General features: G+C 34.8%; 2 protein-coding genes across 6 annotated transcripts in view; both read left to right on the top strand.

Moving 5' to 3' along the window:
- Positions 1-7927, top strand: part of TEX12 (testis expressed 12) — a 44212-nt gene extending 36285 nt beyond the window's left edge. For 2 of the 5 annotated variants that reach the window (XM_016149022.2, XM_016149024.2), the window contains 5 exons: positions 1739-1920; positions 3943-4021; positions 4787-4898; positions 4985-5036; positions 7174-7927. In XM_016149022.2, the coding sequence (XP_016004508.1) occupies positions 3959-4021; positions 4787-4898; positions 4985-5036; positions 7174-7318 (372 nt within the window). In that variant the 5' untranslated portion in view covers positions 1739-1920; positions 3943-3958 and the 3' untranslated portion in view covers positions 7319-7927. Of the gene's footprint in view, positions 1-1738; positions 1921-2185; positions 2387-2495; positions 2945-3942; positions 4022-4786; positions 4899-4984; positions 5037-7173 lie in introns of those variants that run through there. The other 3 variants (XM_016149021.2, XM_016149023.2, XM_016149025.2) reach the window with 3 other exon arrangements.
- A 6221-nt stretch (positions 7928-14148) lies between these two features.
- The window catches only part of BCO2 (beta-carotene oxygenase 2), a 28961-nt gene continuing 26814 nt past the window's right edge, over positions 14149-16295 (top strand). The window contains 1 exon segment of the mRNA XM_036221556.1: positions 14149-14403. Coding sequence (XP_036077449.1) covers positions 14213-14403 — 191 coding nt within the window. The 5' untranslated portion in view covers positions 14149-14212.

Below are 16295 nucleotides of genomic sequence, written 5' to 3'. Positions count from 1 at the left end.
CTTAGAAGCATCTTTCTCACATTAATCTTTTTGAGACTTTCTGCTCACACTTGAGCACAACACTTTCTTATTCAACAATGATGAATAATTAGCTCTATTAGAATAATTCCTAATCATAACACCTAAAATGCTTTTTAAACTTTTTAATAGCAGAGTATAAATATCACAGCCTTGAAAATAATTAGCAGAAACAAAGTTTCTTAGAATACACACGATTGAAATTGAAAGAACAAGTTTTTCTCTAGCTGTAGTGTCCAATTGGGCCAATTAATGTGAAAGCATGGAGTCATACAGTGATCAGTAGCAGCGCACCAAAGAATGTAATTTTAAATGCCCATTGCCAATTACTTTTCTCCAGCTATAAAGATGTAGAATGCATAATTTAACCCCTTTCTTAAATTTGGAACAAATATTTTTTTCCTTTGATATAGAGCAACCCAAATGTCTCCATGTCCTGCCTACTTCTTAGGAGTTATTTTGGTGAAGATTAAATGAGACGATGATAAACTTTTGAATATTTTAAAGGACTGGACATCTATAACCCTTCATGCCTTTTCACTTATTCTTACTCATTTAGCTTATACAATGGAGATAAGATTTTTAAAATAGGCTAAAATATCCGAAATGCTCTCTTAATCTGATATAAACATTTATGTAGTAGGTGGAATCATTTTCCCTCAAAATATTTTAAGAGCTATTTACTACCTGCTTAGAGATCATACAATGTGAAGGCTGAGTGAGGAAATTAGATCAGTATTTCCCACACTTTTGGATTTAATGACCATAAAATTAATTATAATAATTATAAAGTATAAACACTGAGTAAACAATTTTATATTTTACTAAGAACATTAAAAACTTAAAGTCTTTATATCTTTATTTCATGGAAGTACTCTTTGACACCAAAAAAAAAAAAAAAGAGGAAGGACAAAGTATCAGAAGAAATGACAATTCTTTAAAAATGCTTTATTACATTTTCATTTTTTTCCCCTCATTTTACCACAGATGGTGACAATCACAACACACATTGCTCTCAAGCCTCAGACAATGACTGGGATCATTTAAAGACTGTCAGTAACTGCACAATTATCTAGCCTCGTTTTATTAAGTGACTGATATTTCACAATATTAGCAAATTAAGTTAAACAAATTAAATACCAGTTTTCTAGGAACTTATTTAAAACAACTGATTTTTTTTCACAAACAGCTAATAAACATATACACAATATTTACAAGTCTTTATGACAACTAACATTTAATAAGCCAAAGGGGAAAACATTAAATGCTATATGTTAAATATAATTTGCTAAGATGTGTAAACTGTAAACAAAAGTTTAGCTGGTATTCAGTCACCAAAAAGAATTTATACGGTAAAAATAAACGATCAGAAGTCAAAATATGCAGACCTGGTGAGTGACCTGGAGCTTCGTGCCTGATAAAAATGGAAGAGACTTTAGAGAGGGAAGAGCAAGGGGGAGGGGCTGTTATAATCATAGAGCTCTATTATAAAGAGTTCTTCCTGTAGAGCTTTTCTAGGACATAGGGTATGAGAACTCCTCCCATAGGCCCTCCCTTTTCCAGTCTAGATTAAGGTTTCTATCACAACATTTGTGTAGTTGGAACTTATGGGCAGGGGGGGATTCATTGACCTTTGTTTTATGAGCTAATATCCTTTATTTTTTTTCTCCACATCAGCTAAACAGGCGTAAGTTTAGAATGTCTATCTTTGAAATTGCAGGTCAAAGTCACTACATTAAACCACCCAATAAGGCTAAGCTTTAAGTATGTGGATGACGCGCGCTACAAAATATTTTTTGAAAGCTGCCAATTAAGTTTCTAAAAGGGTGTGAACAGAAAAAAAGAGGTTATAGAATGGAGGCCCTGATCTAGAAGTCTTGCTTGCAGACCAGGGGAACTCAGGTATAAACCCTTCTTTCACACAAACCATCTGGAATAGGATGAAACTGTACTTGAAAAGTGGTGGTGTACTATTTTGTGTTCATTTACTGAGATTCCAAGAGGCTGGGACACGGTCTGGCCTTGCTCTGGCAATTCTTCCATGTTCTTTCCGGAGAGACCAGTCTTAGATTTTCCCCTTCTTTCCCAAACACACACTGGGACGCAGGGAGAGATTTTGGTTTCACGAACAGTCCAAGTCGAAAGGAAGAATAGGAACGAAGTCAACTCCAGGCTTGACTCAGTATGGGTGTCTGCAAGGCTGCGTGCGCCTCGTCACGTGACTTGTGCGTGTGCGCGCGCGCACTGATTGCTGGGAACGTCGTGCACCTCCCCCGCCTCCGCTCCGCCCACGGAGTCTGCGCAGTCGAATTCGCCCAGCTTTTTTTTCCCGCGCGCTCGCTGACGAGGAAGCTCCTGACGACACCAAGTAGTAGTCTGGTCTTGGGGTCGGGATAGAGGGGGGTGACTCCTGTGAGAGTGTGAAAGAAGGCAGGGAGGGAGAATGGATGGTTTCTCTCGGGGTTTTTAGTGGGACGTAACCGCAAGTAGGGAGGAAAGAGGGGGGCGGGAAGTGAGAAACAAGGTAGGTGAAATGGCTTGAGGGCCTGAGGTGGTGTTGAGGAGAAAGAGACAACTAGAAGAGAAAAGTTATATAAGGCAAAGGAGTAGTGCTTGGTTATGACCAAGTCACCAAGGCCTTAGATTGTGTAGCTGGAGTCAGTTCTGTGAACGGTGTTTGTCACAGGAAAAGGCCCAGTCTCCTGACCCGGCCTGGATTCATCTGAGGCCCTGAGTTGTGACAGAAAAATTATTTTTTACAGAAACACAATTACCTAATTATAAAAGTTATAATTTGCAATATGTGCCCATGTAGTTACTTTGAGAGAGGAGAGAAGACGTGGAAGAGAAAAGAGAAAGGAAAGGGGAGAAGAGAACAACTTTCATGCTGGCTTCTCTGAAACATTTTCAAACATCCCAAGGCAAAGTGAGCACGACAGTGCATGTGTGATATTTGTACATATCACTATTATGGCACTTAAACTTAGGTACTAGAAAGGTACTGACAAATGTAGAGAAGCACTATACAGCATTTACTAAACAAACATCTTTATTTGTTGCTGTTTTTCTTTTATATATATATAAAACGTGACTAATCAAACATTCATTGAAGTTATCCAGGTCAGCATAGTTTCTCAAAAAAACGAGCTAAGTAAATCAATAACTTGAGTGTAGACAGGGCTCCTCATCTCTTAAGATGTAGAGACTATACCATTCTAGGTTTCAACATACTTTCTTTAAGTTTAAACTTAATTTTTCGGGCTCAAGGAAATTATCTTCAAAATTTAAAGGAAAGTAAAAGTAATTTCGATACTACATGAAAGTAAGACAGAACAGTGGAAATAACCTCAGGCTAGAAGAGATCTTGGTTCTAGTCTGGCCTAGTTTTATTTGTTTGAACTTGGTCAGCTGTCTCTGTCCCTGTTTTCATGTCTATAAAAAATGAAATTGACTTAAATGAACAATAAATCTATTTCAACGTTAAGATATTGCGAAAGTAGAAGAATCTTAAATGAATCCTGAAACAAGTCAGAAATGCCAAAGAGACTAGTGTGGCTAACTATAGTAGGGGAGTAGATGAAAATCATGGGACTGGTAGGTTGGCCCCAGGTGATGCAGGACTTTGGATGGAATTTGAATTTATTCTGGAGCAATGAACAGTCAAAGGAAAGTTTTTGATATAAGGGAATGCAGTAATTAAAGTTTTGAAAGGTTAAGGGAATATAATAACCAGAGGTTTGAAAGACTGACCAAGTAGTGGTTCATAAGAGGAAATAGAGAAGGGAGAAATCGGGTAATTTATGTAAGTGACAGATAATGAGAGCCTAAATTTAAAATGGCAGTAGGAGTGGAAAGGGAAGGTTTTAAGAGATCTGTAGCATGGGGGGTTTGTACTTAAATATGGCATTGCTCTAAAATTTGCAGCTCTTGCCTCCAGAATATGATGGCAAATCACCTTATAAAATCTGATAATAGAAATTACAAGAGACCAAGAGATTTGGAGGTAATGTATATGCTCCTGGAGCCTTAATCTTTTGTTTTATTTTTTATGCTTCTTAAATTTATTCCATTTGAAAAATTTCTATTGATAAATGGAATTTAAGTTTTTATATTTCCAGAGCTGGTTTGTCACAGGTAGAGCTATGTTGACTCCATAAGCTTTTTTACTAAGTATATGAGAAAGCCTCCAAGAAAGATTCCTTGAAAGATTTCTTTGGGGTAATTTGTAATTTAGAGAAAAGTGAGTTCATGCCTTTATGATATCTAGGTCTTTAAATAATTATTTTGCTATAATAAGTAGGATACCTAGGTATTGGAGTTGCTGACATTTTTAAAGAAGAACACTATCCTGTCCTCCTTCACTACTATCCCCACCAATTGATCTGTTTGCATTTGAGACATTATTTGATCCCTTAAAGATTATGCTGTCTTGCAAAATTTTTCAAGCATTTGGCTATTGTCTAAATGAAAGTTTTGCTATATTGCTATGGTTTAGGATACTTAGATAAGTTTTATTTTTTCATTGGCAGGGACATACCGTATTCAAAGTCCAATTTAAAAAGTCTGAATAAAATTTAGTATATTGAACAAGGTGCTTGTTGGGACTAAAAGTTTCCTTGGTAATAAAATTTCAAATGACAGAACAGGACACAAGCATATAATTTCTAGCATGTTTGCTTTTTTCTGAAAGTTTTTTTTTTTTATGGAATATGTATGTCCTAAGATTCTTGTTGACCATTTACCTATTTTCTTTACTTCCTCCTATTAGCCTCAAATGCCAGATAGTCCACAACTGTCCTCTCTTGGAAAATCAGATTCCTCTTTCTCTGAAAGCTCTGTGCTATTTTATAAAGATGAAGCCCTGGGGAAAGATTTGAATGGTAATGTATAAAATACTTATATTTCTATACATTTTATAATATAATATTCATTATGTTTCATAACAGCTCTGATTTTTTTTTCATAGATATGAGCAAGGAAATTAATCTTATGTTGTCTACATATGCAAAGATCTTAAGGCAAGTACCTATAGTATATTTCCTTGAGTCTTTATTTTAGAAACAGAAGTTTTCTCCTGGAAATTCCATAATGGGAACTTCAGTTTAGTGGCTATAGAACCTATCCAGTAATTATAATTTCAGAGTTTTTTATTCTACCCTAATTTCTTATAATAGATTAGTTGGTTATTTTCAAGGAATATCCCCAACTTTTCCACAAAAATACCCTTTGTTTTTGCTATTACTAGAACTAATAATAGACTGGATATATTTTGGTCTCTAATTAGATAATATAACATTTAAAATTTTATGCAAAAACCTCTTTGAGAAAAGTACCATTTGGTGAAACTAATAATGATGTTAAAGATAAGACAAATATATTTGTGAAATATTTAAATAGTTTATATTTGAAGGCTGAATTTAAATATTTTATTGGCCTGACATTATCATGTTTTATAAAATGTTTTTAAAAATTACTGGACAGTCATTGTATTTGAATAATGGTTTGTGTGGCTGTTAAAATAATGTATAGCCATGAGCGATGTAATGATGTTTCAGTCAACAACAGACTGCATATACAGTGGTGGTCTCATAAGATTATAATGGAGCTAAATTTCCTATATGAAATGGAAGGATTTGTGGTTCAGGAGGAAGTTGTTTTCTGTGATGGGAGCAGTATCTGTGAGACTTGGTAATAGATTCTTTCTTACTCCCAGCACCTCAATTTCGAGTGCACCGATTACATCCTAGTTGGTCAGCCACTGATCTGTTTCAGCACAGAGGAGCCGGTTCCCCCAGCATTACATATTTGGAGGGTGCTACAGCCCTCCCAGATCTAGGTTGATGGTCTTCAGAGTATTTTGCTGTAAATTCTTTATTAAGGACCTGATATCCTGTACAAGAACACAGTTCTGCAGGAGCTACCTTAACAAGTATTAAGTGCTGCTGCAACTTCAGTAAAATCTTTCTGTGGTAGTGTGGAGCCAGCCTGTCCCTGTACTTTGGAAATATTTTCAGGTTGTAACGATGTAAAGCATAGATAAACTTTATTTCGTCCATCAGTTTAATGCTAAACAGAGCCCTTTGTGCCAGATAAAATCAATGGAACCGAAAACAAATTTCTAAAGTCAAAATATTGAGTCCTCAGTTCTATACCCTCATTGTGTTAAATACTTTCCCTTTTTTTTTTTTTTTATGAATACCACAAAATTCCTTAAAATGACCATTGCTCCATCGTGCATGAGCCAAACTATATTGCCATGACAATCCCCTGTGTTTCTTTTTCTCTTCATTTTGATTTCTTATTCCTACTACTCCTCAGGCCACATTTTGCTCCCTCCTAACAGTCATTGTTATGGTAACTTATCCCTTACTTAGCCACTTCCTTTCAGTATTTCTAGTCAATCCAGCCCTCTTTCTGTCCTGTTCATGGAACAGCATTGGTAGCTTCAATGTTCTATTTCTGACCCTGTCAGAAGGAAGTGGGGGAGTACGAAGTATACAGTAGTGTACAGTAATGTCTTAGGTCTTCACATTCACTCAGCACTCACTCACTGACTCACCCAGAGCAACTTTCAGTCCTGCAAGCTCCATTTATGGTAAGCACCCTATACAGGTGTACCATTTTTTAATCTTTTATATTGTATTTTTACTGCGTTCATGTGCCTTTTCTGTGTTTATATAAATAAGTACTTTGTGTTATAATTGCCTGTAGTATTCAGTACAGTAGTATGCTGTACAGGTTTGTAGCCTAGGAACAATAGGCTATACCATATAGCCGAGGTATATAGTAGACTATATCATCTAGGTTTGTATAAGTGCACTTTGTGACATTTGCACAATGACAAAATTGCGTGATGACACATTTCTCTAAACAAATCCCTGTCGTTAAGCAAAGTACAACTGTAGATAGTTTAATATTAGAATTTTAATGTATTTGATACATATGATGTTTTGTCGGGAGACATTGAGTAGTCAAAAATATTTGTGGGGCTAATTTAACTTTTACTGAAGAGTAAATTACTGAAGCTTTCCAATGTACAAAACTATTTAAATGAAATAGCTAACAACTATAGAATAATAAAGAACATCACTATGATAGTGTGTTTAGACATTATAACTGTTTAGTTTAACATAAAACTTTTTTTTTCTCCATTAGTGAGAGAGCAGCAGTGGATGCATCTTATATTGATGAGATAGATGGACTCTTCAAAGAAGCCAATACAATTGAAAACTTTCTAATACAAAAAAGAGAGCTTCTGAAACAGAGGTTTACAGTGATTGCAAACACACTGCACAGATAAAATTGTGTACTTAAAATAAGCTGAGAATTTAAATCCATTATTGTTGTAGTGAAAGAATGACATTGATACTCTGAAAGCTTTCTAGTTATTAAAGAAAATGTATACCTTAAACATAGAAGAGGAAACTTTGCCAGTTTCTTTTCTAGATTTATAAGGGGCTTTAAACAGTAATTAATATGAAGAATGTAGCTTTTCTTTTGTGGGTCAGATATTTGGCATTATTTTATAAAAGTGTAAATTATTTAAATTATATATGGATTCTTTCTTTTTTTTTCTTGAACCCCTTTGCCTTTCTTCAACTTCTAAAAGAGGATTCAATGAATTAATTTGATAATGTTTAACAATACTGAACTTTTTCTTCTAGAATATTTTGTTTAAATAGCAGATAGCTTTGGAAATTGTTTTAAAATGTTTTTGGTGATCAGTATCATAAAAAAATTAAAACTTAAAGGTGATTTGCCCAGTTTCTCAAAATGTAATAAACTATAACTCTGCTGTTGCTATTTAATATTACCATTTGATTATTTTCACTATTATACATGGCTAATAAAAGTTCTTTAGAATTATTTTCTTGTGGTAAAAGTGGTAAAATAAAAATCGGAAATTACTAACCAGAACTTTATATGAGTTGGCTTTTTTTATATAACCATATCAATGTTACAGTTAAAGAATTGTACTTAGAAGCCTTAGCAGCTGTGTAGTATGAGATAAATATTAGGAATCCAGAAGTAAAGAGATTAGCTAAACGACAAGGTGAACTTGCTGAGTCATTTCAATTCTATTATAATTCAGAAATAGAACTAGTGGATCTCTATTACTTATAGCTAAAAAAAAAAAAAAAAAAAATCCTTTCTTTGTCTATGGTTATGCTACCCCTGAACAGGCCCTGTGCTATCTGATCTCTGAAGCTAAGCAGGGTTGGGCCTGGTTAGTATTTGGATGGGAGACCACCTACGAAGACTAGGTGCTGTAGGTGTAAAAAATAAATAAATATATAAATAAATAAAATATATAAGGGATTGTAAACCGACAAGGTCCCTTGCAATCTGTGAGGTCAACCAAGGGTTGCCTCACCTAAAAAAAAAAATCCTTCCTTTGATGGAAGGTACTGCTATGATTTTACTGAAAATTTTCAATATGTCATATATGTGATAACTACATTAATAAGATAAAACCACAGCACCCATTTTTTAATCAAACAGGTAATTCAATCTATTATATGTATATTTTGCCGATATATGCAATTGCAAATTTTAGACATATTTACAAATAGTACCACAAGAAATTTGGTCTTAGGTAGACAGCATGTTTGCCTTGCTGCCTTCTAAATGTTAAAATGTCATTTCATCAAATTACTATTCTAAGGCATATAATATACTACATAATATAAATCCTCATACAGGAAAGGAATGAAAATAGTAAAATAATATTTACTAGAAATATTGGTTAGTAAGTGAAAAAATTATTAGGTTTGTAGAAATACATGCTAATGGCACAGGATCAGTTGGAGGTCAATGAACTAACTATTAAAAATGAGATTTTTAAATATTAAATGCAACCAGTAGACTATACTGTAGTTGATATGCCATGTCACCTAGATTTTGAGTTCTGCTGTCACCTTATAGAGTTCTTGAATTTTCTAAATAACAAAGATGACACTACTGGCCCATCACCGTTAAGAAATGTTCTTGAGTTATTTAAAATTTCTAAGCATTTATTGTTACTGTGAAAGCTAAGGCTAAAAGGTTGCTTTAGAATGGATTTCATAATACACTTGTTATATCTTGATGGTGTCACTGTTGTTCAGCATCAAATAACTTCCCTATGCAGGTTCAGAGAGTTGATCTGATTATTTCATTTGGTATGATTAAGACTAGGGAACTGATTTTTAGTCAAAAAATATATTTACTGGTCAGAACAGGTACCTCCTAGGGTAAAAGTTCCTGAATGCCTAATTAAGGTGTATTTTTTAATTCAAATTTTGATGTCTTGTTATTCATGTAACAAGAATAATTATCTCACCACTAATTATCTTAGCAGAGATCTGCTGCAGTAATACCATCACCCTTTTGTTTACAGTTCTAATGCCACTCTTGCATTTCAATAAAAGTTCACAATTTTATAAATTATTTTCACTGACTAAAAATAAAAATGTATATTGAATATCTCTGTACATTATACACTCTGCTAGGCACTATGGGGGAACGCAGAATAGTTTAAGATACTTTCTGTCCTCCCTTCTGACAATCGTAACCACTTCTTTCTTGACATATACTTACATGTCTTTGCTGGGAAGACAACTTATGGAACTGTTAAAAGTTTCCCTGTGGCAGTGCTAGAAACTTTCTAGTGGGAATTACTAGGCCTTTGGCAAGGGGATCAGAGAGCTAGATTTGAAATGGATTTTTGAAAAGGAAAGAGGGAGCATATTTCAGGCAGGGAAAAGTTTGTTTAAAGCTCAGAAGAACAAAAACACATGGTGTGTTTATAATCATTTTACAGGACTGAGAATTCACAAAAGGGAATAATGTATCATCATCTGAACTGCTAGAGAGCAGGAAATGAATCTTGTTTCTTGATATATCAACTTGTAGCACAGTATTTGACACATCGGTGTTTAAAAATGTTTGTTAAATAATAAAATTATATATCGTTACAAGTTTTTTAAGGGCATACCTTCACACAGCCTTATTCATACTAGATGGTTAGACACTGTACATGAAATTAATAGAAAATGTAGGATGAAATGCTAGAAAGACAGACAAAGAATGAAAAGTAGGTTGTGGCCAGATTATAGAGTCCTTGTTGACAGATTAACTTTGTACTTTAATCTGTAAGGACAGAGGAGATCTGAATCTTTCAGAGTAGAAGAATGGCATGAAATTGATCCCATAGATCAACCGACATGTAATGTGAAGACAGATTTGAAAGAAGAGGGTTTAGGGAGGGAGACCACTATTGGTGGTCCAATTTCAGTATTTCAAACAGCTGCTTATTATAAATAGGTTGTTGGGATACTTGTGGAAATTCTATTAAGAGAGATTGCCAACGTTTTGAGGTCCCTCCCCTTCTCCTGCTCTCTCCTGCCTCGCCCATTTCCCTCCTATTCTCTCCATGAGCCAGGCACAGTCCAGTGTGAGGATTTGGAAATCATGGGTGGTTTTTCCAATAATTTCTCTGTTTTGTCAGCAATCTTTCTACCATTGAAGGGGGATTCCTTTCTGTGATGGTACACTGGATCTCAGGTAGGGGTTTGCCCCTTCCACTTCTTCTTCCTACCAGCTTGAACTTAAAATTCTCTGCCTCTTTCCTGAAGAATACAGGGGACTTCTGACGTTTTGTACTCTTTGTGGAGCAGATACAGGTAACAACACCACAAAGCCAGAAGTTAAAGAAGACAAGATTTGTTTACTTGACATCGGGGAGCATAAAATATCTTTAAATAGCCTTTCCATTTGTATGTTTTGTAAGTCATACAAGGTCGGGATTCAGAGTTTCTTTTGGATCTGTAATAGGAAGAATATACATTATTTAGAACTTTCTCAAGTGAAAATTACATCTACACATTCTAATGTAAATGTTTGTTTCATCTACTAGCATTTTGAGGACTGTCTTAAAACCTCTGTTTATTGTTTTGTATCTTTTGATTATAACTTATTGTTACATGATTTTCTTGAAATCAACTGATATGGAGGTACCAGAAATCATACTGATACGTACTATAAACTTTAAAATCATTTAATTCAATAATGTGAGGCAATAGGTTAGGTACTGGGGTGGGGACAAAAATAAGAACCTGTACTCAAGGAGTATTGGTAGAAGAGGTTATAGTGTATATTAATTTTTATTTTGCAAGACAGATAAGTGCCACAAGAGAGCTAAAACAGATGCTGTGTGAGTTCAGACTAAGGAGAATCAGTTCTTGCTACAAGAAATAGAAACGTGTTTACAAAGCAGGGGACATGGGCACTGGATCTTGAAGGATGCATAAAGTAAGTGAATTTCACTTGAAGGAGATGGGAAATACCCTAGGTAAAGAGAAAGGTACATTTATGATGAGAAAAGAAGAGAATGGGAGTGGTCCAGATTGGCTGCAGTGGAAGGCATTAGCGAGAGGCAGAACTAGACAGGTAAGTTGGTGTGAGACAGTACAGAGCCTTCATCAGAGCCTGGTCAAGCAGTTTAGCCTTTGCTTGGTAGACAATTAAGAGTCATTTGTGAAGATTTTATGGAGGAATATGTGATACGATCAGATCTGTACTTAGATTCATTTAGTAGCAGTGTTTTCCAACCTTTTTCACATCATGGCACATATAGAAAATGACATTTTTACCTCACACTGGAGTAAATTAGATGAGATCTGGAGCCCCAGTAAGTTGCTTAGGGCTGGAGGCAATTGGCCTGGGGATTCTGGCCATCTCAAGGGCTAAGGGGATCAAGAGGCCCACCAATTAGGAGGCTCTGGTTTAGAAGAGAGTTTCCCTTATCTAGTTTCTCTTTCCAAATAAGAGGCTGTGATAATATCCATATAACAGTTTGTGAGGGCCTAAATTAGGACAGTAAAAGGAAGTAACTGATAGGCAGGAGAAGTTGAAGCATCAATGCTAATGAAGACAAGTTCAAGCTAGAAGAAAAATTGTTGGGGGGGAGGGGAGGGGTCATTGTCCAGTAGGGGTGGACAGGTAAAAATCTTTGTAAAGGATTTGTCCCAGGCACACTTGTGAACTTCTGAACCCTAAGTAATTTATACTGGCTACCCTATAGCATCCCCTTAGCATCCTCTTTCTAGCTTTCTTTGGGTATAGTCAGCAGAATTTAACCACTTAGTGAATGTGAGGGGACAGTGAAGAAGGCAAATTCAAGGCCCACAGAGATTTTGAAGCAGGAAAAGCGCAACGTCTCAGAAGCCAAGAATAGGGGTTTAAGGAGTTGTCAACTACAATATCAAGTACTACAGAAAATTTCAAAAGCATATAATAAACTGCCAACATTATGCTCTGGAGTATAAGACATACATACATTTAATATTTTCTAAATGTAAAATGTTTAAATTCATGAATATTCATATAAATACACTATCAGGGTGTTCAGTTTAATTCTACTTAAGTAAGAGGAGTAAAATAACACCTCAGGAAATTTATTTTAATCTAAGAGAGTAAGACACATTCACTATGTGTAATGTTAATACAAATAGTAAAATAAAGACCTGAGGGTTTCCTCCTAAGTTTTCGAAGCATCTTTTTTATACCTCTAACATTGTGGTTCTCAAATTTTAGAATGCCAAGAATATCTACTTGGCCTACCTCACAGGTTCTGATTTGTTAGGTCCAGAGTAGAGTCCATGAATCTTCATTTTAGCAATAGCATCAGATATTTCTGTTTCAAATAGTCCTCAGACCATACTTTGAGAAATAATGTTCAGACAAAACACTGATTACAGTGTAAATGATCAGTCTGTATGCCTGTTTACTGGGCAGTGAATTCTATTACATCAGGGTTCTAATACCTTTTATCCTTCAGCAATGCCTTACACTTTGTTGAATGAACAACTTAAAGAAAGAAGATATTGCATTTTGCTGGGTTTGATTATTAAATGCTACATAAGTAATAGCATTTTTGAATAATTACAATTTCTAAAAACTTTACATAGCCTAATGGAGTTATTTATAGCCTTAGGAGCAATAAGAATTATTATTATTATTATTATTATTCTCATCTAAGAAAAGAGGGAACAGAACAGAGAAGTTAATTGCCTTGCCCAAAGCTATTTATTTGGAAAATGGTAGGCCAAGATTTGAACCCAAGGATTGTGTCAGGCAGAGCCTGGGCTCATACTCCTAAGTATTACACCATACTGCCTTTAAAAGGAAGTATTATCTTAGTTAGACTTTGAACAGTAGATAAAATTTCCTTAGGGATAGATTGTTAGTGGGAAGGGCAGTTAGGGTAAAAGTGTTTCATTTGGAAAATCAGGAAATTGTTGGATTTGACTGAATTGTTACATATAGGAAAGTAGAAAGTCTTGTGCTTTAAATTTTTGAAGGATTTGAATGAAATGACATAATAGATATAATACTGTAAAAATATTTTGCTACAAGAATGCAAATTTTACTTTTTCAGAGGAATAGTGTTTCTGTGTTAGTTCTTCTAGTTTAAACTTCTACATCACTGTTCAAAGTTTTGTGGAATAAAAGAAAGAACCGTATTTAATAGTACCTAGTTATGTATTTGACCACCCCTCGTGTTAGGCAATAATGCCTTGTTAACACTAAGTAAGTACGAAATAATAGGGACATTTTTATGCTCTTTCTAATAATGATTTTTTTTTCTTGTGGTTTTGAACTTCAGGTATCACTGCATAATTTAATTTATGACACTGTTCTAGAAAATGCCACGTACATTCATGTGTATGCCATTAAAATAGAAGAAATGAAATTACATCTTACAAATGCTCCATAAATTGGTATAAAATCTTTAGGATCATGTTTTGGTATATATAAAATACTGAGGTCAATGTAATTTAATTATGATAATATTGAATGTTGGTCATTTTTTACCAAAGTAATGAAGTTGCTATTAACACATCTAGGGTTAGTGTGTAGAGTTCATCTTCTGAAAAGATGAGCATTGTTAAACTATGCAGAATGATAATAATAAAGTCCTGAGTTAATACTAATGCATATTTGGACTGCAAGAATACAAATAGGATTGTTGTTCAAAAATGGAGAACCAAAGAGTCGATGGTCTGAGAATGAGGAAGAAGAGAGAAGAATTTGGAGACTATATCTGGCATTAGGTTTACATTTCCCTGAGCAGTGGAGAAACAGGTGTGGTCATAGAAAATCGGTAAATTTTTTTGTGCTTCTTCTTTCCTCCTCAGTTTTGAAGAAGTACATGGAAAATACTTATCGAAGGAAAGCAGTCTTCAGTAAGCGGGAGAGTCTTCCATGTATTGCGCCACTACTCACCACAGTGGAGGAGACTGCACAGATCATCTCTGCTCAAGTTCGAGGGCATTTTCCTAAGTGGCTCAATGGCTGTCTACTTCGAACTGGACCTGGGAAATTCGAATTTGGGAAGGATAAGTAAGCCTTGATTTTTAGAGAACAATTTGGATTTCTTAGCATGGACTGGTTCTATGGAATTAATATATGCTTCCTCTCTGAGGCTAACATGGTTATGCAATCTCTTTGGTTCAAGATGAGGAAACTTTATAGGGAAAAATGGAAACAATTCTTTTTAAAAAGTTTTGACATTTCTGCTCTGCAGAACATTATGAATTTGTAGTCCTCTGAAGGTTTATGCCAAAAGAGAAGTGTTAGAAACCGTCTGTACTGAGCTTTATTTCACCACAAGTTCCTGAAGGAAGGGGTAGCGTCTTCACCTCACACTGCTGCCTCACCCAGCATTTCCCAGACACAGTGGCTCTTTCAGTTCCTCAAACTAGGCACATTTATTTTTGTTCAGGCTCTTGGCTTTGGCTCTCTCATCTATCTTCCCAAGTCTGTTTCTTGTCATTTAGATATCAGCATGAATCTTGTGTTGCTTGAGCCTTTCCCAATTTCCCAATCTAAAAATGCTATTATTTATTATATTACCTATAATATGTATTTTAATTATTTGCCAGCAGTATCAACGTCTAGATTTTTGTTTGTTCGTTCATTTGTTTAGTAGGTGTGTTCCTCCCCTAGAAAGTCAGTTCTGTGAGGGAAGAGATTTTTCTTGTTCACCTCATATCCCCAATATCTAGGACAGTGCCCTGTACTTAAATAGCACTCAATAAAAATGTGTAAATAAATGAAAGGAAAAAAAAAACCCAAAAACCCCAATAACTTTTTAGTGTATCATTTCTCTGTGTATCTACTAGGGACATAAAGTGATATGAACAAACCACTATGGTAAGGAGGGAATCTGCTTTGCTTTAAACATTTTTAAATGTTAGAAACTTTTTTTCATTTCAATGTTTTCATCTATACGAAATGTTTTGAAATATAGAATCAAGTGGTGGGCAGGGGGTGGCAATGTATGTATGTATCACATACTCTGTTAGCACTTTTGTGTATTTCCTACTAGTCTTCCTCCCATTTCTATAGGTTTGTTTTAAATAATTTCAATATTATACATAGAATTTTTTATTGAAGTGTAATTGACCTGTATCATTATATTAGTTTTGGGTATATAATATAGTTATTCGATATTTTTGTAAATTGTGAAATGATCACCACAATAAGTTTATTTAACATCCATCATCATACATAGTTACAAAAAACATTTTTTATTTTGATGAGGACTTTGCTCTCTTTCAAATATGCAATGCAGTATTATTAACCAAAGTCACCGTGCTGTACACAACATCCCCATGACTTGTTTATTTTTTAACTGGAAGTTTGTACCTTTTGCCCCATAATTCATTTTACACCCCTCCACCTCTTGCAACCAGCAATAAGTTCTCCATCAGTGAACTCATTTTTTCATTTGTTTGTTTTTTAAATTTGTTTTAGATTTTACATAGAAGTGAGATCATCTATATGTCATTTGTCTTTGTCTAACTTATTTCATTTAGCATAATATCAAGGTCCATCCATGTTGTCACAAATGGCAAGAATTCCTTCTTTTTATGTCTGAATAATATTGCATTGTGTGTGTGTGTGAGTGTGTGTGTGTGTGTGTGTATGTATGTATGTATGTATTTATATGCCACATTTCTTTATCCATTCATCTGTTGATGGACACTTAGGTTGTTTCCATGTCTTTGCTATTGTAAATAATGCTACAATGAACATTGGGTGCATAAATCCTTTTGAGTTAGTGTTTTTGTTTTTTTTCAGATAAATATCCAGAAGTGGATTGCTAGATCATATAGAAGTTCTACTTTTAATTTTTTGAGGAATTTCTGTACTGTTTTCCATAGTGGTTACACCAATTTAAGTTCTCACCAGTAGTGCACAGGGGTTCTCTTTTCTCCACATCCTCTTCA

The sequence above is a fragment of the Rousettus aegyptiacus genome, unplaced genomic scaffold (assembly GCF_014176215.1).
Source record: "Rousettus aegyptiacus isolate mRouAeg1 unplaced genomic scaffold, mRouAeg1.p scaffold_m13_p_5, whole genome shotgun sequence".
In the NCBI taxonomy this organism is placed as follows: domain Eukaryota; kingdom Metazoa; phylum Chordata; class Mammalia; order Chiroptera; family Pteropodidae; genus Rousettus; species Rousettus aegyptiacus.
Note: the sequence above shows the minus strand (reverse complement) of the source record. Positions and strands in the feature narration are given on the sequence as shown.